The sequence below is a fragment of the Muntiacus reevesi genome, chromosome 1, assembly GCF_963930625.1.
Source record: "Muntiacus reevesi chromosome 1, mMunRee1.1, whole genome shotgun sequence".
NCBI classification, from domain to species: Eukaryota; Metazoa; Chordata; class Mammalia; order Artiodactyla; family Cervidae; genus Muntiacus; species Muntiacus reevesi.
This window is the reverse complement of record NC_089249.1, coordinates 109,569,664-109,597,637: the sequence shown is the minus strand read 5'-3', so window position 1 is coordinate 109,597,637 and position 27,974 is coordinate 109,569,664. Positions and strand designations below refer to the sequence as shown.

Sequence of the window (27,974 nt, the reverse complement as noted above, 5' to 3'; positions counted from 1 at the left end):
GTTAGCCAGAAAAATAATCAGCCTGTGGCTCGTATGAATGTTCAAAAAAAATATTTATTTATAAAAAATACAATGGGATAGGTTTATGCTGAGAAATGCAGCAATAAATACAGTGGAAGAAAACAGAGCAATTCTACATCGATACATTGGCACAAACAGGAAGAGCAAAGGCACCCCCAGACTCTGATGTCTGCAGGCCAGTTTTGTACATGCTCCTTTTGAAACACCACTCAGAAAAGATCTCGTCGGCTTAGGTAAAAAATAAGTACACATATAATCACAAATGCACACTGATCAGGACTTTATTTAAAAATTAGCAAACAATACTGTAGAAACATTGATATGTAAATTTCTAAAACGCTGCATCTTAAATTTAGTTGGCAAAGACCACATTTAGCTATAAGCATGTTTAGTCTTCCATGTAGAAACAAGATACTAAACTGTTAAAAAAAAAAATAGCTTCCTATTGTTTGAAAATACCAGTTTTAAGTACAGGACTGTAAAAATGCATAGATTTTTAATGAAAGAATTGACTGTACAAGACTACTCCCCTTTCACAGTATTCCTTTTTACTTCATATGTGAGTAATTGGTTATGCTGTAGGATTTAACTTTCACAGCACTAAAAGGCAACTATTTAGGGAAGAGGCAGAAAAAGGAAAAAGGAATGTATGTAAGGCAATAGTTCCTTTAGGTACAATAAGCATAATAGTGTTTTAGGAAGACAAGATAAAAATTACTCAAGGCTAGCTTGGTTCTCACTGAATAAAAACAATGGGCTAAATACTGAGCTCCTCTGTGAATCTAATAATCAATGCCTTGGTCACCATACTGGTAATCTCTGGGGTAGTCATCTTGGTACTCGCCATGATATTCATCTGGGTATTCTGCCTGATAATCACTATCACTGATTTCTGACCCATTGGTTCCTGTGCCTTGGCTTCCATTGTGAATGACAGGTTCTGTGGGAGCAGCACAGTATTTGGGATCATACACTTGCCGCCCAAGCCCATACACACTCATTCCTTTCTGGGAAGCGACTTTGTTGGTACCCATCTGCAGGGAAATCGTCGAGTTGTCCACGGGTTGTAATGTTAGCTTCTGATCGTAGATGTCTCTTCGGGTACCCGGTGCCAACATTCCCGCCTAGTATTAAAACACAGCAAAGTTAAAACAGCAGCTAAAATCTTTTCCTGTAAATAGTCTCTAAATTATCAAATGCACATTGAACGTGAACACTAATAACTTTCATTCAGTTCAGGGGTAAAGCTAGCTTACCAAAATACCTTGATGCTGAAGCTCTCTTACAAAGTAATATTCATTGACTTTCAAGCTAGGTCAGTCCTTCCCTTCAAGTCCTTGCTCTGCTATAACCTTGCTCTGTGGCCTCAGACAAGTTAATTTACTTTCAGTTTTAGGTTTCTCATGTACAAGATGGAGACAGTACCACCTACTTTGGATTAGGGAGAAGACTGGACACAAAGAATAGAAAAACAAGGCCTAATGCTGGCATACCTGAAAGTTATACCTGAATGCCTACTATGACCATACACGCTATCCAGGTTACCAATTTCAAAAGTCTGTAATGCCTTTAACAAAAATCACACTGATGGAATAGCAAATGGCAAGCCACTCCAGTATTCTTGCCTGGAGAATTCCATGGATAGAAGAGTGGGCTATAGTCCATGGGGTAGCAAAGAGTCAAGACACAACTGGGCACACATGTACACAATGTATAGTATAAAGTTTTTACCGCCGTGTAAAGCAAATAAAGATCTTTCTCAAAATATTATAACTTAAAAAAATATTTCACTCTGGGCAGTCCTTAAGGACTCGAGGCTCTGAGGCACCAAAGAGCCTCTACCACATCTACTCCCTGCCTTTTCACAGGCCGATAACTCACCTCTTCATTTATGCGAAGCACATGCTTCAGATTTAATCGGTAAAAAATACCTGAGTGGCAGCTCTAAGACAGAGCCCATGTGACAGGACAAGTTCCATAAGGGCAACAACAACACGCCTCATGAGGTCATGACGAGATGCCTTCTCAAACCTTATCCCCACTCCTGCTGGATATGAGACGTGTCCTGCTCTGATATAGTCATGGGTACACCTCCTTGTGAGGCACTGGTGATCTGTTTTTCACAGGAAATACTTCCATCGTGCATAGTGTTAGAATGCTATTAGTAGCATTCTCCTTGTGCTGATTTCCATCCACTTATTCACACATTTACCAGGTTGTTAGCTAGAGTTCTTTGTAAAACGCCAGATAATTTTACCTGCCAAGTTTGTTAAGGGCTCCTTTAAAACTAAGTCAGAAGCATTAGAAATAAGTCAGAGCAATTCACTTGGATTTGGAGCAAGAACACTGTAATAAAAGTATCCTTTTCTTCTGTTCGATAGAGAGGCCAGCTGTTCTTACTGCCAATAACAGCCATGGGCCACACAGTACTTGTGTGGCTACAGAAAAGGCCCTGTGATCCTTTTGCTTTCTCAGCAAGTCTTACTTTCCTCAAGGAGTATACTCTATATATATCGCACAAAAATAACCACTTTGAACTCGGTTAGTAAGAAAGTTAAGTGTGAATTTAAATGGCTCTTTTGTGCTCTCTGAAACAAGTATAAACACAGTGTCGCTTACCTGGCTGGCGCCTTTGTTGGTGCCCATCTGCAGGCTAATTGTGGTCTGATCAAAAGGCTTGTCAGTTTGCATTTTGGGATCATAAAGGTGCCTCCTCGTCCCATAGGCTGTCATACCTGCTTGGCTGGCGCATTTGTTGGTTCCCATCTTTTAAGTTAAAAGTAAAATCACTAATTATCAGAAGTCAACAATCTATCTGACACAACCAAACTTTCTGTTCTGCTAAAAAAGGTTTCTTAGAAGGGACGCCATCGACAAGTCCCCTCCAGAGCTGAGGTTGCCATTAACTAAATACAAAACCTTTATGCTTTTACAAATAAATTTTAAGGTGCTCATTTGCAAAAGAAAAATTTCGAAGACTTCATTGGATATAAAACCTCACAACATAATCAGATAAAAATGTGCACATAGGAAGAGAAGGACAGACACACACAAAATTAGGACAGTGGCAGAATTATGAATAATTTCCTATGCTACTCTTTCCCCCACATTCTGTAGCACAGGTAACCAAATTAAGGGGTACCTGCTTCAGCCACTCAAAGGGACAGAACAATCTGGCTCAACAACATGCTTTTCTACTCCAGATGTGTTTTGTATAAAATGTGATAGTAAATGCCAGGTGTCTTGTCTGGCAGCTTTTAGCAAGGGCTTAAGTTTCATTAAAATCAACATTTTTAGGGGAAAAAAGCTACATTTTATGTCTCCAATTCTCATATCATTAGACACAGAGAGGCAGAATGAAGAATTTAAATTCAACCACAAGTTGAGAGAAAATTAATTAACTCTTCTTCTCCACTGTGAGTAACATGGCTTCAGGGCTAACCAGCATGCCCTGTTCTAGTTGGAGACACATTTCTACTGTTGGTCTTTTGTCCTTAAAAACAAAGATCTATTAAAGGAAAATTGTATTGTTATAAGTCAAACCTGTTTATTGGAGAAGATAAAAAATATAAGCAAAAAGGGGGGGAAATCACTATAGTTCTAACATTTAGACATTCACTTGTGTATTACTGTTTAGTTTTACCTTGTTTCTGTGTCTATATCCAGATACATATACCTATAAATACACACACATACATACAAAAATATGCACGCACATTTTAAAAATAAAACTGGGATCACACTGACTACAGTATTTTATAATCCTGATTTGTTTTCCTTAATCTTTGAACTCTTGTATTATCATTTTTTCATTACTAGTTCCATTTATGGAGTTACCATATTTTGAGTAATCAGTTATCATAATTTAAATAACTGATTACTGGAAATTCATATTTGTAATCTCTCACCATCAGTACATTTGTACTGTGTAAAAAACAAATTCATATGTCAATTATACTCCAATAAAGCTGAAATTAATGAACAGATCCACCTCATTTGACTCAATCAACAGAGAGGCATTGTATCCAAAAGGATCAGATAGTAAAGCCCTTAGCATACTAGGCATTTAGCAGTGGTGTTTTTGTGACATTCTCCAAGAGAACAACATAAAGGAAAAAAATACCTGAATGAAGAACTCCCCAGGACTGACAAACCATGCTTTAGGGTAAATAAATGACTGGTTTTGAGGTTTTGTAAAATTGCTTCATTTGGTCAATAACATTTAGGAATTTATAAAATATGTTTTCTTGGAAACTAGGACAATGTAATTAGGACTAAAAAACATTTCCTGGAGAAACAATTACCAAGTCAGAGGGCGTGTCTGAGGTTTCTCCTAAAACCATCATCGTCTAATGGGCTTTAAATGGAGATAAACTGTATAAGCCGCATATCCATCACAAAATGTATATATCTATTCCTTATAAGAGACACTTTGGATGGTGAAAAATAATCAGCAGTACCACATCATTGTTGTTTAGTCACTAAGTCAGCTCCAACTCTTTTGCAACACCATGGACTCTAGCCCGCCAGGCTCTACTGTCCATGGGATTCTCCAGGAAAGAATACTGGAGTGGGTCGCCATTTCCTTCTCCAGGGGATCTTCCTGACCCAGGGATCGAACCCAAATCTCCTGCATTGACAGGTGGATTCTTTACCACTCAGCCACCAGGGAAGCCCCGATACCACATTACTTACCTGCAAACCAATTACACTCTGGCCAGCTTTTAACTTTCCTTCATCAAAACGTCTTGTTTGTTTTTCTGCATACTTAACTCCAATGTCAATGGTTGTATGGAATCCTTTTGTTTTGGCCTACACAGAAATATGCACACTAACTGAAAAGGAACACTTACACAGAGATTCTGCCAAAAGTTTTACAGAAGGAACAAAGAAATTATGTGGTCCATAGATAAAGGTTTCATTCGGTAAGACCCAAACTTGTGAAAAAAATATCTAAGGCCATTCAAACTACACCAGAGACCTCTAAAACATGAGTACTCTAATTAAGCTATCCAGTATGAGGCAGTTGATGTCAGCAGCCTTTCTCCAAAGCTAATAATTACCAGAGAGACAGGCTTCTCCCAGCCTAGCCTGAATTCCCATGAGGGCAAAGATGCAATTAATCACCAATGTAGCAGGAATTTTTTTAACTAGCCATTAAAGACATATACGTACCAGACCTGCTAGGGCCACCAACGTAGTCTGAACCTGGGTCATGTTGCCATTCTCAAAAAGATCATTTGCTTCAAATATGTCATGTGGCTTCATGCCATAAGCCTGAATAGCTTTAATAAAGTTGCCGATATTCTCCAACTATTAAAAAAAAAAAAAGCATAAATTTTTGGAGCTAAACACTGACATTCATATTATCTAGGAATTCTAAGTCTTTATGAGTAAATACAAGATGCAAGGCAGAAAGCTACTTGGCAAGGATTCTTGACCAGATACATAGGAAGCGTAGCTCTCTTAGAAATAAGGGAAAGAGTATTTCAAGTGGATTACATAATGGTCTTTTTAAGCAGTCAGGTTTTTTCTTTAAAGTCAAGACCTTCCTTACATGTTTTAAAGAATTCAGTGTCTGAGCTATCCAAGATTGGAATTTTCTTTCTCAAATGGTACAAAATTACATTAATGCACAATTTATTATGTTTAAATTTTAATTTTAAAAAATGTGTGGTTACTAAATGTTTATTATTATATCTCAAAACATGCTCAAGACAAAAGATTCAATTTTACTTAATCATACACATTCATAAACTAAGACTATGGTTAATACCATGTTCTACAGTCAACCCTTGGTTATTTTAAATTCCTTGATTTTTCCCTTATTCATCCTGTGGTCTAGGTTGTATTTCTCTGTGTAAGCTGTGTCAACTCCTGAGAGTACACAGACTAAATACAGAGTAAAAAAACATGTAAGCTCAACATCTAAGAGTCACAGAACTAATTCTAAGTAATTATGGGAACACTTAAAAAAGCAGCACTATAAGAAAACTAAATATAGTCATATGCACAGATTTCTGCTCAATTGTCTGTTTAAAAACTATAATCAAGTTCTTGCTGCATAAAGAGTAACCAACTAGTATCAGGGGTTTCTGTTTGGCTGTTACCTGAGGCCAGTTTAATGAGGACTCATTGACCTTCTTCACTGAGCCCGGCTGTAGCTTGTTTATGAGTCTGAAAAGAAAAGCATTAAGTGACAGCATACTTATTGGAATAACAAACAAGGACTGGAATGTAAAGTTGGTTCTTTTAACATCAGTAAAGGAAAGCATTAAACACATCTGCAGAATATCAAGGTTTGACACCCTGTACGGGGAAAGAGGGCACGACAGAGGTCACAGGGAGGACTGGAGGAGCAGCCAAGTCAGGACCAAGACTTACTCGCAGAGGATAATGCCATCTTTCAAGCCCAGCTGGAAGTTGGCGCCAATGCTCATGCCTGTCACCTCTTCTATCCAGTTGCGGAGATCTTCTTCTGCCTGATGATCATACTTGGAAGCAATCTGAAATACAAGTTAACTAACTTTAGAAGTTTCACAATGAAGCACCCAAAGCTGCTGGCTTCTTCTTAATTATTCATTCAGACCAGAGCTGACCTGCAGTAAATTACCTTCACTGGCGCTCACTGACAAACCTAACCATCTGAGCTTCAGTAACTAATAAAACTTTTGTGATTAAGGAGGTGTCATACAAAACGATGAACAACACATGGAGGGAAGCTGGGACTGAGAGGGAGAAGATATGGATCAAGATAAAACAGATTCCCATTCATGACACACAGGAAGTGACCGGCTAATAGTGTATTTCAGTATGGCACCGGCAACACTAAACGTCGAAGATTAAGTCATCAGCTACCACATTAAGTGAGAGAAAGTGGCAGGATTCTGATACATGCAACTATTTTACACGGTATTGCAACTGGCCAGTACCTACCAGTCTAATAGTTTTGTTGCCTAGAAAGTTTGGGTGTTTGTGTCTTCTATTTGGCCAAATACACAGCACCCTACGCATATACACACACCTTCCTCATAATAATTATTGTACATACACTAGAATATTGAAATTCTGCTTATGCATAGTCTGTATCATATTAGACTCCTCACAGGAAGGAAAAGCATTTAATTCACTTTTGGACTCTTAGTACCCAGCACTGCCTCCAACAGCCAACCATTTAATAAGTAAAAGAAAAGCTAACTCTTTACTTAGAGAATTCAACAATAAATGCAACATTACCAACACAGATATCTGCTTTACTATCATACATGCTAAAAATACCTGCTAAGAACAGGTTTTAAAAGATCTCTTCATAATAAAACCATAAACCTCGATTCCAAAAAATAATAATAAAATGTAAATATTGTTAAAGATCACATGCTCAAGTTCTTAAGCTGTTCCTTATCCCAGGGTCAGTCCTTAAACAGGCTGGTCAGACAGAGTTACTAAGGAGAACACAGCTGGGCAGAAGGAAAGATAATGCCATTTTCCCGCTCATTAGCACAGGTGAAAGCGCCACCAACACACAGACAACGCCCGGGGGGAATAGCACCCAGTAAGCTTGGGACTGAGCTGCAGCACTGATGGAAATGGAAAGAATTGGTAGAAATGTTTGCTTCTATAACATATGACTGAAAGAAATGAGATGGCAGGATGACATTTTTGTCATGGAGAGGCCCTTCAAGTTCCAGTCTGTCTCAGACACAGAGGAAACCTTTCCCCTCTCCCCCACCAAGGCTGGGGCTTCTGCTCCAGTAATTACTGTGTCCTTTAAGAAGACGGGGGCTTCCCAGGTGGCGCTGGTGTCAATGCAGGAGACATAATCCCCCTGGAGAAGGGCATGGCAAACCATGCCAGTATCCGTGACTGGAGAATCCCATGGACAGAGGAGCCCGATGGGCTACAGTCCATGGGGTCGCAAACGAGTTAGACACGCCTGAAGCTACTTGCACGCACACAAGTTGAGACAGCAGTCCTTATCATCTGCATCGCTCCCCAAATTAGAGAAAGAGCTCAACAAAATATTTGACAAAATAGTAACTTATTTAAGCTGTAGATTTACTTAACCAGCCATCGAAAATGGAAATTCAGTGAGTTTATATTTTCATGTTAAGGTAAGGAACACTGTGCAGTGCTTCCTGGATTAATGTTTGGCTTGGAGATTAGTTTATATGAGATAGTTCAGGCACCACACTGTGTTAACTTCCTGCACGAGGACCCCCAACCCTCCAAAATCACACATCTATCTATTCTGACTTCCTGCCAGTCTGAGTTACATGGGCATCTAAACGTGTGAACAGGGAGAAGGAGGCAGTGATGCTCGAAGGTTCTGCCACAGGAACACACAGCCTCTGGTGTGAAGAAGGCGCCATCCCTACTATATATACCTCAGACAAATATTCCTGGATAATGCATCTCCTCCAACATACCAAATATACCTGTTTACGCATGACACCTTTAGAAAATGGAACAAACAACAAATTAGAAAAATTTTAAGACTTGATTCTATTTTCATACTGAAATCCGGTTTCTAGGTGGCTAGAAAAGAAGTTCTGTCTATATATAAATTTAGGAGTAAAGGGAAAATGGATGGAAAATGACAAGCAAAGAAGAAAAGTAGAAAGTAGTACTCCCTAAGCATAGCTATGACAACAATATCTAAGAGTGAGTTGAATTTTTTTCAAAAGCAAAGCACTCTCAACTGGGAGAGGCATTTCAATGAATCAAAGAAACACAATATCCTAGGCTAGGAGGGGCTCTACCTTGGCTAACGCCTGGTTCTACCCATTTTGCTAGGGACCACTGGTTAATTCATCTCACTTCCGAACCATTTCCTGTCTATACAACAGGAAGGCTGAATAAGTGAACCAGGTCTGCTCCCATGCTAAGCTTTCTGTTAAATAATTTGGTTAATCAGCAAAAATTGTAAAGAAATTATTTCTCTTTTGTGAAAATGAATAGATACACGTACTGATATAACTGAATCACTTTGCCATACAAGTGAAACTAACAATATTGTTAACTATATGTACTCCAAAATAAAATTTAAAAAGAAATTCTCTCTCTTCATATTTTCAATTGTAGAGATGGAAGTTATGTCAGAGAGGTTTTGTTTTTCTTGTGGGGTGGTGGTGGTAATTCTTAACCAAATCAGTATGTTCATTTGGTATGTTCAACCAAACAAACATAAAAGCATATTTACATTTCCTGTGTTCAAAATGTTTCTGACAGGTTTGGTGCCATGCCCCAAACCACAGTGATTACAGATGTAACATGAAATATCCCAGAAGGAACACCCGAGAGAAATTTTTATCTCCTTTGTTCACTGTTCTTATCAAGAGAGTCATGAGAGAAAAATCAAGGACTGGACTTAGAGGGACCTGGGTTCAAACCCTCACTCTGACTAGTTACAGGTGGGGCTCTAGACCACTTGCTGACTGTCTCTGAGACAGAGAGTTAATGTAATAATAGCACATGTGAAGAAAAAATTCATAAGCTCATACATGCAAAGCTCAACACCCCAAGTGATAAACTAAAAATGAAAACTAGGTATGCTTCCACATCATGTAACGATTGGTTTTCACTTAAGAGTTTTCCTTTAAGTGAAGGAGTGGCAAGGATTTTTCTACCCAAATGCTGCTAATAAGTGCCTGCTTTCTGCAGTCATGTCAGCTTAATAGAGTTCAAGACTTAGGAATGTGCACTTTTTTTTTAAGTTTACAATAAAAAATTTATGAAATCATCTAGGGAGAAAAATCTATTTCAATTCGTCTCTTAGCTTCTAGCCTGCAGCTCTGTTCCACTGAATGCAAAAATCATAAATTTCCTTTAAAAGTATACTAAAATACACCTCAAACTAATGTAATTATATTGTTTAACTACACAGGTTATTTTTAAACTGTTATACACATCTTTATTTATTTATTTTTTGTTATACACATCTTTTAAAATCAAGGGACTGAGAGCAATTAAAAATAAAAAGTAGACTTCGGCCAAGAAAATTTACTTACTATTTTTTATCTAAAAATCTTTCATTTCTAAACATCAGGCAGTAAGCAAATGCTGACATTCTTTTCCCTTGCACCAAAAAAGTTACCTTTAAAAATTACTTAATCATTAATACCTATGGAAACTTCACTTTAGTCTGTTTAAAAATCACTCCTCTAAGTTGTTTATAAACATTCACTTCTGTACTAGTCTTTAAGATTTATTTTATTTGACCTTCCTAAGCAGCTTTCAGAATTTCTGCCTGGTCCTTTCAAGTCCACAGCAGTCCCTGGTTCCTCATACGGCCCTGCCTCCTTCCCTAAACACCCAGGAATTCTCTATAGCGGGGCCTACCAACTCTTCTAACACCAAGACACTCTTGCAAATGACTTTCCTACAATTGCAGGGAACACCTGTTGGAGGCTTTTCTCAAAAGCTCACCAAACATGCCCACCTTGCCAAATACAATCAAAAAGCAGAAATGAAGACTGGGAAAAAGCCTCCAGGGCATCTGATGGCGTAGACCATCCTCCTGTTACAGTGCTTCTGAGCCAGGGCCCAGGCCCACGGGGGCTCCAGCCCCCGCTCCTTCCCACTTCCCACACTCTCCACAGAGCAGCCAAGCGCTCCAGTGTGGAGTCACCCTACAGTTCAAAGGCAACGCAGTCCTCCAGTTGTGTGAGCTTTCTTTTGGACTTCTAAAATAACTTGTTTAAAAAAATTATGTAGAGCAATGCATTCTCTTAGATATTACAATCATTTGTGACCCTCCCCCAACAAACTCTGTTCCTTTGTATTAAATTTGGGGGAGGTTAGGAGGCAATTAGGAAAAACATCTCAAAAGATGTCTTTGGGAAAGAGATGAGGAAAACAAATTGTTGGCTCAGCGGGTAAAGAATCCGCCTGCAATTCAGGAGACACAGCATACCCAGGTTTGATCCCTGGGTCGGGAAGATCCCCCAGAGAAGGAAATGGCAACCGACTCTAGTATCCTTGCCTGGGAAATCCTCTGGCCAGAGGAGCCTGGTGGGTTACAGCCTGAAGGGTTGCAAAGAGTTGAACTTGACTGAACAACTAACCGCAAACACACACACACACACACACACACGTTACAACCGCAAACACACACACACACACACACACACACATGTTACAAGTACAGCTCTCTTCACTCCTCCCCCAAATCCCACATCCTTTCCCCCTCCCCAGGGGTAAGCGCCTGTCCAGTCTGCAAGTCATCTTCCAGATGGCATTTATCTTAGAATAAATCGGTGTGCAAAACAGCACTAGAAAAAGATCCCCTTCAAAAACAGGCCCTGAGGGCCTAAACTTCCTAATAGTAAAGGGAGCCATAAGATCAGATAAACGCTTGCTCCTGCCGGCTATTAGGAATTGCCCAGCCCTTCCTGGCACTAAGGTCTGAGAAGTTTCCCTCGGAATCCCTACAAGGGGACACTGAATAACAAGGGAAACCAGGCCTCAGAAGCATCTCAACAACTGACCCGAAAGTGCTGTTCCCACACTGCACTATGGAGCATTCAGCCAAGAGGTGATTTGTGGAAAGATGGAGCAGTACCTGGCAGAGGAAGAGTGATGATTATATAAGAACAACAAGTGTCTGACAGCCCACTCACACCCAGGATATCCTAGAGTCTGCTAAGGAATAAAGGTGTGTCTTTCCCATATATTCCTTCTCACCTTTTTTTTGGAAACTCCTGTTTCTCTGTAGTTTCTTCTTTGTTTCTAAATTGGACCATAACTGCTTTACAGTGTTGTTAGTTTCTGCTGCAGAATGAAATGAATCAGCGATATGTATACACATATCCCCTCCCTCTGGGGGCTTCCCTGGTGGAGCAGATGGCAAAGGATCTGCCCGCAATGCGGGAGACCTGGGTTCAATCCCTGGGTCAGGAAGATCCCCTGGAGAAGGAAATGGCAGCCCACTCCAGTATTCCTGCCTGGAGAATTCCATGGACGGAGGAGCCTGGCGGGCTACAGTCCACGGGGGGGGGGGGGGGGGGGGGGCAGAGTTAGACCTGACTGAGTGACTAACACTTCCCTTCCTCTTGAGCCTCACTCCCTCCACCCCCACCCCACCCCTCTAGGTCATCACAGGGCACTGAGCTGAGCTTCCTGCTGTCCAGCTGCTTCCCTCTGGCTGCGTGTTTTACACACGGTAGTGTAAATACATCAATGCCAATCTCCAAATCACACCCCCCTGCTCTGTGCCCACACGTCAGTGTCTCTCTGTCTGCATCTCTATTCTTGCCCTGTTGTTAAAACCTGAAGCAGACAGACAGGTTTCTTTCTCTGGTAGTTACAACAGCGTCCCCCAGATTTCAGCTGTGCCTGAACTCTCACAGACTGTTTCAAGCCACCCGGACAATCCAGCATCACCCCAAGCTCTGTAAATCACATTCAGTGTCAGCTTCCCGCTTCCAAGTGATCCAAGTGTGTCTCGCATTCTTCCTTCAATCTCCTGCTGTATTCCTGCTTCCTTTCACTCAAAGGGTGACTGTGTAACAGGCATGATTCAAAGGCAAAGACTCTGCCCTAAAAGCTTAAGTTCTAGTGGAAAGAGACAAATACTAAACAAGGTGTGTTGAGACATTCGCCAAAAAAAGTATTATTGTTCTTCAGTCGCTAAGTCGTGTCTGACTCACTGCGACCCCATGGAGAATAAAGAAGGGTATTTAAAAAGAACAGAGTATTTAAACTAAAGGGAGAATAGAAAGACTGGGACCACCAGTCTCAAAACAAGAAACAAGTCAATTTCCACCTGAAATATCAAGATGCCACTTCCCCTCCTTTATCACTTGTCCCTATTGATACCTCATGCAACACAATGAACAGGCTTAACAGGGTTTACCCACCTTAAACCCCTCCCCCAACAGATCCTCCAAGCATGTAAAACACCTTGGTAAATTTTTAAGTATTCACGTTGCGGATACAACAGACCAAAGATCACATGCTTTGAAGTCCATCTTCCAAAAACTGTGTTTCCAATTCCAGAGTGACCTAAGTAACTTAACTCTAGTGACCTCATTTCTTACAAGTAGTCTTCTTCCTTCCAAGATCACTGTGAAGAGGAAGCCCATCTCAATGCCTCACACACACACATGTCCAAATTAACACTAGCCATTTATATCAGCTTGAAACTGTGCAACTCAGATTGCGACTCAAATTGGTCTTTTAACTGAGATCACATCTGGTCTCAGGAATTAATGAAGCTAGGTACTTGAAGTCCCATCACAGAAAGAATTCAGTGACAAAATGATAGGTAAGAAGTGATTTAGAAACTCACTGGACAGAGTGTGAGCTATCTCAGGTGAAGAGTGGCCCCAGGATATGGGGCTGTCAGTTTTTATAGAGGTGGGTAATTTCATAGGGTGGGCTTCCCAGGCAGCTCAGTAGTAAAGAACCCACCTGCAATATGGGAGATGCAGGTTTGATCTCTGGGTCTGGAATATCACCTGGAGAAGGAAATGGCATAACCTACTCTAGTATTCTTGCCTGGGAAATCCCATGGACAGAGGAGCCAGGCAGATTACAGGCCATGGGGATGCAAAAAAGTAACAAACAACTCTGTAACTAAACAACAATTACATAGGGTAATTAGTGGGAGGAGTATTCTAGCTATTTTGAGGAAGGGGTGGGGACTTGCAGGAATTGGGCCACTGCCGCTTTTTGACCTTTACTGCGGGAATGCAGGCCTTTTAAGTCATGGCACCTGTGGGTGCATCATCTAGCTTGCTGTTGTGTTACAATGAACATGCAATAAGGCTCAAGATCTAGTGGACGTCAACTCCATTTGGTTCTAGTCAGTTTATGTAGTGTCCTTGGGCTCTGTAGTTCTTTTAAAGGTTATGCCCTGGCCCCTTCCCTCTGGTTTCAAACTGGAGTACACAACCTGTATGAATCAAATCCCACACTAACCTGTTCTCTTTACTGTCCACAATTCAAAAAGAACATGCCACTGCAGACAGGCTCATCCCACATACTGCCCATAACTCCTGTCCATCCCCATCACCACACATCTCCACTCTTCTTCCTGCCTGTCTTTGCATTCCAAATTCTCATTCTTTTCAGATTACTGCTGGTGAAAGGGATAAAGTACTTTTTTAAGTCAGTTTGTCAGAAAAGCAGCAGACTCACAGAGAACAAAACAAGGAGTTAACACCTGGGGGAGCAATTTAGGAATTTAGGGATGGGGCAGTGGGAGGTACAAACTGTTGGTTGTACAGTAGATTCAAGGATGTATTGTACAACATGGGGAATATAGCCAAGATTCTGTGACAATTATAAATGGAACGTAACCTTTAGAAATTGTATAACTTTTAAAAATTTCTTGAATAATAAAAAGTATAAAATTGAAGGAAAAAAAAAAGAAGAAGCTGGTACAAATGTTCAGTCTACTATCCTCAACTTTAAACACTGGATTAAAATTGGCTCCTGTGGGAATGATAAATACCAAGTGCAAGACAACAGCTTTTCCAGGGAAGAGAGAAGCATGGGACTGGGGGCTCAACTGTACTTTTAACATACTTTTTTTTCCCCTAAACGGGAAAAAAGTTTTTTTTTAACTTAAAAAAGTTAAAGGCTGGTTTATATCTTATGGAGAGTAGGGGGTAGGAATTCTAGAGAAAATCACTTTACATTGATGTCAATGTACACTGCAACTTCCTCAAGTTCACTATAGAATCTGAGATTCATCCTATGGCCTGAACTTACTAAATATTTACAGGAAATGACGATATATTCCCAAGCTATGGAAAGCCACATCTGCCTGTGGTAAATCAGAGCAACATCCAAGGGTGTTTTAAATGTGGGCCCTTCTCTGAGAGGTACAGCTGAATCTTCAGATCAAGGTAGCAATATATGGCACCAGCACAAAATTTCCCCTCCAAATATGTATAGTCAAACAAACACAAAAATACTATGACTCAACATATGAACACTGTGAAATTAACAAGAAATTAGAGATTTTAAAATAAGAGGAGCTGATCCAGGGCCTAAAGCAAACAACAGTATAACTAACAGGAAAATGCAGAAACAACAGAATGTCAACTTTGTCTTCTCTATCTAGAAAATGACCATCAGACTACAGATTTAGAATATAGATAGTTAAAAAGTAGATTTAGAAAGTTAAAACTTAAAAAAAAAAAAAGAAAGTTAAAACTTAAACAAGGAGGAAGTAATCACAGAGGCTGGATTCCCAGAAAAATCCAGACTCAAAAATAATGATGAGTAAAGATGTGCATACTGAATAGCTTCCCATGTAAGAAATCTTCCCGTGTAACAGTAGTTAACAGGAACCTAGAGAGGGGCCCACTCCTCCCGACTCCCACCCAAAAACAAGGGCCCCTCCTTTACAGGCTGAAGAGCCTGGCTGTCATGCTCAAGTGGACTCCAGAAAAGGAGTGTTGGCACTTAGGGGGCAGGACAGTCACCACTAGGAGCCAGCGTAGGTATGCAAGGCACATCCAAGAACACCTGCCTGTGTCTTCTTGACAGCAGAAGAGGTTTCAGTCATCTTGCCACCCTTACAGTCATGCCTGCCCATAGTGGATACTCAGCAAATTGTTTCTTCATTCACCAACAGTATTACCTGACTAGGGAAATGCCACAGATTTAAAAATCTCTCCTGTTACCGATAGGCATCTGCATTTGAATGCCTGACTCTTATGGGCATCACTTCTCCTTGATCTACCAATCTAGTCATCTTAGATGGATCACTAGGGACATATCTGTTTTACTTTCTGATAAAAGTCCCTTATGTCTATGGCACTCCTGAAGCCCAGTCTTGTAACCCTAGAAGTAGGGCCGGGTCAGAAGGAACAACCGTGCCCACTGTCTGATCTGCGTCAAGGCGGGAGGGGCTCCCAGGGATGGGTACCCAGAGGCTAAGAGTTAGATCTCTGCTCTTGTTTTGGTAATTAATGATTTGAAACTATTGGACACACTTATTAAACTTACAGAACATAAATCGGGAATAGTTAAAAAGAAACAAAATTCGTATTCTGAAAGATCCTAGCTTAATAAATTCTTCAAGATATATGTAAAATCCTGCCCCAAAGTTCTAGAACTAACTAGTAATGCTTCCTCAGTGATCCTAAAAAAAGTGAATGCTATCTTGGTCTGCAGAGGTCTACAATTATTTATGAAATACATACTATTGCTCATCTTATTTGTTTGATGAAAACAGCCTCATGAGGTAAATCAAAGAAAGGATTATTTAAATGAAACAAATGTGAGAGGAGTATGTGAACTATAAAGCCTTAGGCAATTATCAACACCCCTACTTTAGAGGCCCAAAAAAATCAACCTGCCAAAGCACGAATTGTAATCTTCCTTCAAACCACCTCATCAGGTGATGACATTGATCAAAACAGAACAGGTTAGTGCTTTGTAGTCAAACAGAAGAGTAAGTTAATAATCCCACTGTACCCCGGTAGTCAGTTCTGTGTGCCACGCTCTAAAAGAAGACATTGACAAACTGGGGTCAGTTTCTAGAAGGAGCAAATTGGCTGGGGAAAAGGTTAGGAAAACCGTATACAGCCGATCATGAGACTGGTCAGCTGGGAACGGCTATGTTTGACCTAGAAGGGTCTCTGGGGGCAGGCAAAACAGACTAGTACCACCTAACTATGTAGATGGACGCCATGTAGAAGAGGGACTGATTTATTCTGAATGCCACGCAGACGGTGGACTCTGGACAGATCGCAAGGAGCCAACTAGAGGCACACAGGAGGGGAGGAGACGGGCACATATGCAGCACAGGTGGCGAGGACACAACTTAGAGACTAAACAAGAGTTTCAAGCACTTGTCTCCTCATAGAACTGTGTGTGTGTGTGTGTGTGTGCGCGCGCGCGGCATGCACTCAGTCACTCAGTTGTGTCCAACTCTTTGCAACCCCATGGACTGTAGCCCGCCAGGTTCCTCTGTCTATGGGATTTTCCAGGCAGGAACACTGTATCGGGTTGCCATCTCCTACTCCAGGGGATCTCACGGACCCAGAGATTGAACCTACATCTCATGCATTGGCAGGCAGATTCTCTACCACTGTGCTACCCAAGAAGCCTCTTAAATAATCTGAGTCGGGCATGCGAACAGCACTAAAAATTCTTCCTTTCTTTTTCTGTAATTACAAGGAGTATCATGGCAGTAGTTTTTTTGTAGCTTGAGAATGTCTATTCATTGGCAAGTTTGCTTCATAGGATAAGTCTCGGAGTCCATTATGACCTGAGGAAGGCGGCATGAAATCCACTCTCATATCCCAAGTGTCAACTGTAAACTTGTCTCTCCCCAGCTTGGAAGCCTTCTCCACTTCCAGATGGCTGACCACGCTCACCCAAGTGTTCCCAGCTGCCTACCCTGGCACAGAGTCAGAACACACACACTGCCCCCTACTCTCAGCTTCTGATGGACAACAGTGGAAAGTAGGCCAAGGAGAAACAGACCCCACCATCTCATTAGCTTTCAGGAGAGCTCCTCTTGGGGGTTCCTTTCTGTTTACTATGATGGAGTCTGCCCATTGGAGAGATGGCTTTATACAACCAGCAAGAACAGGATTAAAACATCTTATTTTACATGTAGGATAGATGCTGGCTACAGATATTTCATGAGAGTCTTAAGATGTATTGTCTGTGCAAGCTATCACCGCCTTTTTTTTTCCCCATGAAAACTAGGGGGAAGGAATTTTCCATGAGGGCACTCTTGCATCTCAACAGTAAAAGCTAACTCCACACATTGTACCTGATTGTAATGCAATCTGAGAGCACAGAAAGGGAAAGAGAAAGTGAGTTTCTCTGGAAGCACAGAAACCTCCGTCAGATGGCTGCGCCCAACACCAAGGTATCCTGGACGCTGTGTCACAGAGGCTCGCTGGTCACCCAGGCACAAATAACAAAATCAGCCCAACTTCGCATCCTTTCCAGTCAAGGGCCGAGGAAGGGAATGGAGAGAGAGCAGTGCCAGGCTGCAAAGAGGGCTCCAGGAGGACTGAGCAGAGCAGCGGCTGAATCAACAGTGCTTTCCACATGCAGGCCTTGGCCTGGACCCTCTTCTGCTCCTGCTGTGTATGCCATCAGATACCAGGGGCTCAGTGAGAAGAGCAACACAGCAATCCCCACAGAAAAAGGGACGTCTTATCCACCTCGGCTCTGTTTCTCTGGTCCTCGTCCTTTTTATCGGGTTGGCCTAAAAGTTCATTTGGCTTTTTGTAACATGGGCAAATCTGAAAGAACTTTTTGACCATCCCAATACCTTCCCAGATTTTCATGGCAAAGCTTCTTCTCTGGGCTGCTTTGCTCCCAGCCGCCATGTGTATTGAGCCCTGGCCTTTATCTAGTCCTTCAATGGGCAGAGACTACCCTTATTTTGTCTGAAACAAGCGCATCTTCAGTTGAACCTGCTGCCAGCCTCAAATACTACCCTGTTTCTCTTCTCTATCAAGACAGTCCTCTCCATTCCCTCACTTAGTACTTATTTCTAAACCCCACTCCACTTCCATCAGAAATTTGCTCTACTGAAAATAATCTCTTAAAAGGTCACCAGTGATCTCTCTGTGGCCAAGTCTGGTGGCCTGTTTCCTTTTCTGGGGCTCTCTGCAGCACTCCTGGGACCCCCTCCCACCTCTCTTCCTTCTTGTTAAAAGATCCAGAGCTTCCCCCTCTGGTCTGCCTTCTCCTCCTCCTCTGAGAGATGCTAATTTGCCCTGAGTTCTGATCTCAAATTAAAATGGTTAGGAGCATGCGCCCCAGAAACTGAATGCTCTATTTATAATCCCATCTCTGCCATGCCTATTTCCTCACCTGTATATCAGAGATAATTAATAACAATCACATCAGAAGGTGCCGAGAAGAATCGACTTCATTTACATAAATCTTAAGAACCCAATAAATGTTAACCCTTCACTTTCTATCTACATTTTGCTGGCCACTCCTGTCCAGCTGCTCTTTGATAGCTATTTTGATAGTTATCATTTTGATGCCAACTTAGCTGTTTTTAAAAAAAAAATTATAGTCAAATAATTTAAGAAAGAGATACCCTCACTCCATTCTTTAGCCTCATCTCATTGCCAACTCCCACTTGAGTCTGGTGGAGGTGACAGATGGAGTAGGGGCCACAAATGTCACCGATTCAAGACTTGAAAATAAAGAACTAAAGCAAGTGACCTGAACTTCGACAAGGCTGCTCTGATAGTTTTGTTTTTAACATCAAGAGGAAACCTCCCTTCTTTTTTTGAACCATTAGTGGGAACTAGTCAACTGTTTTTAAGCAGCAAGTTGGCAATATCCATAAGCACATTTAAATGTTGGATCAGAAGTTATACACTTTTCCACACAAGTGCCTTTTTAAGGAAATATCCACCAGTAGGGAAGTAATGAATGAACACATAATGGAAGTCCACACAATAGACTATAATTCAATTTCTAAAACGTCCAAATGATATTTAAGTTGTACAAGCAGTTGGGTGGGGGTAAGGGATACAGGATACTTTCGCTTCTTTACTTTCATATTTCGGTACTGTTTGCATTCTTCCTGACAAATATTTCATTCATAAAATAAGGATCAAAAAAGAAAAGAGGTTCTCATAGGCAAGGAAGATGGCATCCCAAGGTAGATGCATCGTATTCATGCAGCGATGTCTTGTCCAAGGTCACGGGCTTGGCAGGGATTCATCCAGACCACGTGTGGCTCCAAAGCCTGAGTCTTTTCTACCCCTGAACGTCCTCCCACTCCCACCCTTCTAACTAAGCTGAGACAGAACTCTCTAAGCTAGCACAGGCAACTCTGCGGCCTGCAGACAAAGGATTAAGAACTGAGAACAGGGTGGTGGCTTAGACTCTGTGGCTTAAAAAGTCCTTCCAACTCAAGGAGATGTGAGAAGGCATCCAAAAACAACCAGCACCATCAGTGCAGCAGATCAGTGCACCGTGAACTTGCTGCGGCTTCAATTCAAACCAGCCCCGGAATCTGTAGTCTCGAAGGGTGTTGCCAGCGCAGTTCAAAAGTTCATAATAAGAGATTTGGCAGAGATGCCTCAGACTAAAAGCATTTCAGTTCTTCCACTGGCCCCTATAAAAAGTAGCTTCCTTCCACTTGCATGTTTTAGAAAATGCTGGAAAGGGTGTCAACAGCAGAGTTGTCACTGAAAGGAGAAACAGAAAATGAAAAAAACGAAGCCCAGAGAGGAAGAAATTTAGGAACAAAACCTGGCAGGCAAAGCCCATGCGCGTGTGTGCGTGCGTGTGAGTGTGGCCGAGGTGAGGTTGGGGGAGGGGGTTTTATTCACATCCAGGCCTCTGAAGAAACGGAAAGACAGAGACGAATGCATGTCCATTCAGGGGAAGCAATCTGGCTGTGGGAGCACTCTGAAGAGCCACCCTAAGGTTCCAGCTCAGCTCCTAAGGGCCAAGGACTCCAACAAGCTCAAAATGTGCTATTTCATATAAGTAGAGTTTCTATACTCAATTAGAAGTATGATTGCTGTTGCTATTTTTGCTTCCAAAGTAGAATCACATGTTGGAGTTATAAGAGACTCACTACACATGGTATTGATTATTTTCTCTATTTCCTCCCACGTGAAACAAAAGGAGGGAGGGAAAACTGCAATCATAAAGCACTCTCGCCATCCAATTGAGGAGCCTTCTGCAGCACTAGGCAGGCAGAGGCGCTTAAGATAATGATGAAAGATTAGTATGCAAACATCTGAGAAGAGGAAAGAAGAACGAACGATATCATAGCCAGCGTGCCTAGCCACTCAGCAGCTGGGATTCCCTGGAAGACATGTGGGGGAAGAGAGGAAAGTGCCATAAATGCTTAGGTTATGACTTGCCCAGAGTGCCTCCTCTCTTTGCACTTGAATCCCTAATTCCTGACCTTCCCAGGGAGGATATGCCTGCCCCACACTCACACCCTGAAGCTTCCTGGCCCTGGGAGGAAGGAAGATATTGAAGAGGATCCCTCCCTACCGACCAGGGGGAAGCTAGGAATTAAGTCTTTTCTCCTCATGGACTTGCTTCACACAGGTCTAGGAAGACCCTTCCTAAGACCATTTAAGACTGACGGTCTCCAGTGACAACACCACAAGGTAAATATGCTTATCAGCCCACTGTGGAGGAATACCTACCCTGTCTGAAATCCAGAAATGAAAGGTGTATCTTGTCTAACAGAAATCGATTTCTTAGGAAGAAAAAGCCAAGTACTGGTACACCCAGAAAGCAATGCCTCAGCCCTACACAGAAGTCCACGGCCCTGAGGGCAGTGTGAACAGAGACAGCCCGGGGTTCACTGCAGGACTCCGTTACAGGTTGCTGGGGGAGAAGATATGGATCAGGACTTGGGGAGCAGATCACAGTCCTGAGTTAGAAATAGAGAGGTACTGATTGGCTCTGTAGTCCCCGATCTGCCAGAAGCCTCATTCAGACACAGATTGGTGCGTGAATATCCGAGTCCTCAAGATAATCGCAAAATCTAGATGGTAAAAGAAGCTGGGGCAAACCAGCTGAACTGGTTAGGACTGAACCTAACCAGTTAGGACTGAATCTAACCGGTAGAGCAAAATGGAACAATTGCTAACATGTACGAAATGTGTACTTTGAGTTCTAGGTATTATCTGAAACACGTTACATAGATTGTCTTGCTTATTTCACCCCAAACCCTACAGATAGGTACTAGCATACCCACACTTTACAGATGAGACACTGAAAGGTTATTTGCCCAAAGTCACGGGGTAAGAGGCAGAACCAAGATTAGGAGCCAGTCAGAGCCTCCAGGGTCACTAGATTCTACTTTCTCATGGAGAAGAACTTAAGAGGGAACGCACCTGACATCTTCAAGTTCACAAAGATTCCCATGGTCATGTTTTCATAAAATTTGGAAAATACTTTTCTTTTGTAATGACGAACTCTATACTGTATAAGCTTCAGGCCCCACAAACAGTGTGAATCAACCACAGGCTCAAAAAACCCTTAACAAAAACCTAAGCACAAGTACATATGAGTAGCAGTTAAGAGTCCACATGGCTAGAGTTCAGAGTTCAGGAAAGCCAAGGCACATAGTAAATGCTATAGAAGGATGCCTAGAAGAAAATCAAACCTGCAAAAGAATTCTAACAAGCTCCTTTCCAAGACCTAGTCATATTGAGATGAGAAATAAGCATTTCCCCTCTCTCTTAGATATAATGATCAAGACTGGCTGAAAAACCAAAACCACCCAACTGTGCTTTTTTTTAAATGTAATATATAATATTAACTGGGGTTCCTGATACACTGTTCAGTGAAAAGAAAACAATCACTGATCTCATGATCCCACCTACAAGGGAAAAACACCTAGAGAAGTAGAGGATCTGACTCTTGTTGATGATGGTAGCAGCAAGATCTTCACTGTCAAGCTCACTTTGGGAATTTTAAAGGACAGAGGTAGACAAATTGCACAATTTCCACAAAGAAAAGAACGTAAAAAGCTGTAGCTCATAGGATAATGTTTGATAACGATCCTTATTAATATTCCAGAGAAACAAGTCTTAAGTATTTTAAATGGGTAACAGGTACCTCTTCTCAATTCAGCAAACTGTGTTTTCTTTGAGTTTCCCTCATAGCTCAGTCAGTAAAGAATCTGCCTGCAATGAAGGAGACCTGGGTTTGATTCCTGGATTGGGAAGATTCCCTGGAGAAGGAAATGGCAACCAATTCCAGTAATCTTGCCTGAAGAATCCCATGGATAGAGGAGCCTAGCAGGCTACAGTCCATGGGGTTACAAGAGTTGGACACGACTAAACCACTTTAAATGGGTAGTTAAGTACCTCTTCTCAATTCGGCAAACTGTTTTTCCTTTAATTTTTTGGTCAAGACAAGAAAACAAACCCCAAAAGCAGGCAAATCACAATGGTACACCCCTCCCAGGAGTGGCACATATCCAGGTGGGCTTAAGGGCCACTTCGCAGGAGGCCTTTTGGGAAATGACCTGACAAGAGTCTTACAGAGGGGATCTCTACTGTTTCTCCCTAACCTGGTAGTCTAAGAAAGAACTTCAACAACAAAAAGGAATTATCTCAGTGATAAATTTTCAGTATAGTATTAACAATGAAAAGAAACTGAAGAAAAATGAACTATAAAAATCACCACCTCCTTCAAAAATTTCACACTTGTACCACAGAATTCTTTACATAGACCTCTCAAACACTGCTACTTTCCAGTTCTGAGAGACAGTAAAATCTATTCCTGATGAATAAATTCATTAAATCAATAAACACTTATTGGGCATCCATTATGTGCCAAGTAGTATTCTAAAAGATAGATTTTTGAGATATCTCACCAGTGAATAAGACAAAGATCCTACTGCTGGTATAAAGAGGTAATAAAAAGTTCTAAATTAAAAAGCTATTACTAAAAATAAATAAATAAATAAAAGCTATTACTGAACTGTAAAGTCAAAAAAAGCTAAAGTTAAATCTACCCATACTTTTTATCAGGATTCTCTGGCAGCAAAACGAGGCAGACCACCTTAGAGATCAGTTTACAGCAGGAGGCCACTATCACCCTGGGGTTACTCTGATCCGTGGGGCAAACTGCTTGGCCAAATGGCACTGGGCTGGCAGGCCGGCAGGGTCTCAACGGGACATCTGGTAATAATATTTAATTATTACTCTATGATGGCTTAACTTACTTTTTAAAGACTTACAATTTTAGTAGTAAGTCTTCCAAAGTGGTTTTTGTCTGTTGAGGGATACCATCTTGAAACCAAGAAGACTGTGTGAGAAGCTACTTTGCTCAAATCAGACATTCCCTGGGAGCAGAAAACTGTGAGAGTATGCATTCCAATTCCATTCTTCTTAATATCTCAATTAGACCCCTCCCCAAACACAAGCCCAGGTAAGAATCACTGCATCTCCACTCACTCCTGCACCACGGCTAACTCCTCCACTTCCCTGAGAACTGTAAGTGCCTCTGCAGCACTTGCTCTAAGACTGATGAGGGTATACTTCACTGCATCCTCAGCTTTACAAGAAAGCACCCTGGATTCCCAGGTGGCTCGGTGGTCAAGAATCCGCCTGCCAGTGAAGGAGCTGCAGGAGACCAAGCAAGGTTTGATCCCTGGGTCGGGAAGATCCCCTGGAGGAGGAAATGGCAACCCACTCCAGTATTTTTGCCTGGGAAATCCCATGGACGGAGGAGCCTGGCAGGCTACAGTCCATGGGGGTCACAGAGTTGGACACGACTGAGCACGCATGCATGCACCCTGACTCCAACATCAGAGCCAAGTGTCGGAAATGCTGTGCTTCCCTTCGGGGCCTGTCACGTTTCCATGGTTCACAAGGCACAGAGGTATTTACCTCCGGTCCCTTAGATGCAGTCAAGGGCCTGGCTCAACCTGTATGACCCATGTAAGACCTTTCTACTTTATGTTTCCATCTCTCACTGAACTATCTACACCAGCTCCTATATTTTCCTGGACCTTCTACTACATCATAGTCTTTGGAGATTGCAAGTTATGATCCTTTTCTTCTTATTAGAGAGAGATTATTATACTGCAGGCTAAAGGATTCTACTTTTTTTAGTCTGTTTCCAAACATCTTGCCAATTAAAAACAAAAAAAAAATCTGTATGTTCTGCCATGTATTATTATCTTCTCAAACAAGTATCTTAAATTGACTGATTTTCCCTTGAAATTTTATTAATTAAAGCTATCTGAGATCAAAGGCTTCCTCAATTCATTGATGAACTGCTTTCACAGCTCAAATATAGACTAAAGGCTTTTTAAAATAAAATGGAATGTTTAAAGAGGCAGTGACATAAAAGTCTAAGAAATACCAATGCTAATTTTCTTTTCTAAGAATTAATATCCACAACATACTCATTGAGTACTTACTACAAGCCAGACACATCTCAGTAACACAAACTTTAGAAGTGGTAACTATTACTTCCCCAGTTTACTGATTAGGAAACTAGGACAGAAATATCAAATAACTTGCCCAACATCATTCAAGGCAGTTAAGTGGCAAGGGGAGATTAGAACCCACATCCGCCTCACTCCAAGGTCCATACCACACTACCACCCCTCACATGGTTAAATGAGGTTTTAAGAACAAAAAAAACCCTGATATTTAAGCAACCTATCATAGAGGAAAAAGCAAGTTATGTTATGCAATACATAGAGAAAAAGCAAGAAGAAATCAAAAGCTATCCAAATAAAGCAGTGTCAAAGTTGAAGTTCCACAGACTCACTCATCAGGTGGTTCTGAGCTCTCAGCTGAAAAGTATTATCTCATACAAAGAATTAGCAAACAGGGATATTTAAAACAGCATTAAGTGAATAATCATGATGCCAGGAAGTGACAGGTGGACAGCAAAAATAGCGGGGAGGGGGATAGACAATAATGACTGGTAACAGAACAGCCCTAAGTACTCCACTAAACTAAGACATCACTCTTCGAGTTAAAATTCTTAGAATATTCCAACTCTCTCCTGTGATCTTGAGCAAATCACACCTCTCTGAGCTTCAGCATCCTGATCTGTAAACGATGTTGGGCAATCCCAGGAATCCTCCCCATCTCAGAGGGCTGCTCTGCTGTGGAGATCAAAAGGCTTCCTATGAAAGGATACTGTCTGAAAGAACCATATAAATGAAAGGGGTTATTAAAGGTTGGTTTGATGCTTAAAGGGATAAACCCACAGTTATACAAACCAAAAGTTAAAACCAACTTTCCAAAGATCCTGAAAGCTGAGGTTTTACTATTTTTAAAAATGTATAATAATTACAGTGATCTAGCCTCAGTCTATGCACTTCCTTGAGTCTACTCAATAATAAGTAGGAAAGGGGCAGAAGTTGCTTCATTAATCAGCAAAAAGATGATATTAACAACCAAGAAAAGTCAGTCACTTGAAGGACTGCCAAGGTTATCAGTACCTCATTTACAACGCAAAAGGTAGAGACTTAAGGGGTGCCATACAAGTATCTCAAGGGCAAATTAACGTGCACAGGCCAGGCCAGGCTATTACATCCAGCTGATTCCACTGAAAGGATTCCTAAAGGTCCACTTGCAAACCTTGGAAAGAACAGCACAACAGTCTACGGGTTTTCAGTTGGTGGGGTTTGTACTCACAAACCACTCATTTTCTGTTCTTCAAAATAATGTTCAGGAAACTGTTTTCTAACAGGGGCAACACACTTGACAAGGTAAAAGATCTAAATTTCAATTTTAGATACACAAACTAAAATCAACTGCTTGCTTCAAAGATTGTTTAGAATTTAGTAACAACTGAATTAATAATATGACGTGGAGACTATATCACGGATTGAGCAGAGCCACAATCCTCCCTTGGGGTGTGACAATGGTGTGCTTCATGGTCCCTAGGTAATTCCCTCCACACTTCCTACACGCCCAACGCTGGGATGTTACAGTTCTGACAATGTCGGTGAATTCTGCCAGAGGTAGGACGGTTTGGTGGCAATCCTAACATGCTTCGGCTCCTGGGAGGTTAATGGGAATTAAACCACAGCAGCCCTCCTTTGTGGCGCTTTGGCCAGAACAGCAGAAAGGAGACAATGAGCGTTCTGTGCGCAGTTCCGCGCGGATTGGCTGTTCTCTCCCCCTAGAAACCCCTTATGTCATGGGCTTGGAATGCAGGGAGGGAGGAAGGAAGGAGCGGGTTTGGGGAGGGGGACGCCTCTCATCTCCTTCCCAGACCGAAAGTCCCAACGATAAACTCAACGCATTCTTATGCTGGGCAAAGTGGCAAAACAGAGCGTTACCAAAGCCCAATCACTCCAAACTACAGTCCACCTCTGCAAACACACCCTGAACAAAAGCAACGCACGAAGATTTCCTGGACACCGTTAAAGTCTAACGTACTACAAACTTCAGTGTTTTGGTTTTGTTTTTTGTTTTTTTTTAAGAAAAATAAAAAGCTCAAGTCTACAGCAGATATTCCCGAAGCGGCGCGCTCAGGCTTTGTCTCCTCTTGCTGCAAAAGCGGCAGCAATTGGCACCGGGATTCGAAAACCAGGAAGGGTTCTGGCCGGCTCCCGTCCTTCCGGTGGTCCTAAGGCCCTTGCGTGGGGCCGCTCAGCGGTCTCCCACCCGGCAAGAGGCGAGGAACAATGGGGACCCAGTTTGCCCACTAGCCGCCTAACTTTACTCGCGGCTTTGAATTCCGCCCGGGGGCTAGAGTGGGTGAAGGTGCAGGGTCTGCCAGGGGCCCAGGCCGGAGTGGATGGCGGAGGCTGCTCGCTGGGTCCCCAGCCGCGCCGACGGGCCCCACCTAAGGGCGAATGACCAGGCAGGAGCGCCCCCTTCACGGAGGGGTGCGTCCTGCAGCCGCGGACCCGCTCCTGGAACCAAGGGACGGCGCTGAGGGATTCCAAGAGCCTGGGAACCCACCGCCCGTCGCTAGCCTCGGCCCGCGGCGCTGGAACAAAGCCAGCAGAGCGCCCGGGAGCCTGCGCCTGCAGCCGGGGACAGGACGGGGACGCGCAGAAACTCTCGCGCACCCCCTTCCCCGCCCCGACATCTACTATCCGCGAAGCCCGCCAGCCAAGGCGCGCGGGGAGAAGCGCGGCCCCGGCCACTCGGGTCTCAGGGTCCCGGGGCGACGCCCTGCATCCCACCTCTGGCCCCAGGGTCCCGCCCCACCCGAGCCCAGGCGTACCTTGTTCTTGACCTCGGCCGAGAGCCCATAGGAAGGGCCCTTGTTGAAGTGGGTCATGATGATACGGGGGCGGGAAGAAGGCTGAGTTCGGGTCCGGGGGTTTCTTGCACTCGGCTTCCCCGCTCCTGGCCCCGAGGAGTGACCTCACTACAAGATGCTCGGAGCTCGCTCTCCTGGGCGGCGCAGGAGTCGCCGGGACGCGGCGGCGGGACGCGGGCGGTGCCTCGGCTACTCGGTCGGACGAGGTCCCCCAGACGCTCCCGCTCGGCTCCGGAGTCCCGCACGAACTGCCCCCCCCACCGCCTCCCCCGGAC

General features: G+C 42.6%; 1 protein-coding gene across 1 annotated transcript; it reads right to left on the bottom strand.

The window, feature by feature from the left end:
- Positions 1-36: 36 nt before the first annotated feature.
- On the bottom strand, positions 37-27,971 carry CNN3 (calponin 3). Its single transcript, XM_065908396.1, has 7 exons — positions 27,661-27,971; positions 6,406-6,527; positions 6,132-6,198; positions 5,197-5,334; positions 4,717-4,833; positions 2,641-2,787; positions 37-1,145 (listed from the first exon to the last, which is right to left on the bottom strand). Exons 1-7 carry the CDS (start codon positions 27,715-27,717, stop codon positions 804-806), a joined length of 990 nt encoding a protein of 329 aa, XP_065764468.1. The 5' UTR covers positions 27,718-27,971; the 3' UTR covers positions 37-803.
- Between the last annotated feature and the right edge of the window lie 3 nt (positions 27,972-27,974).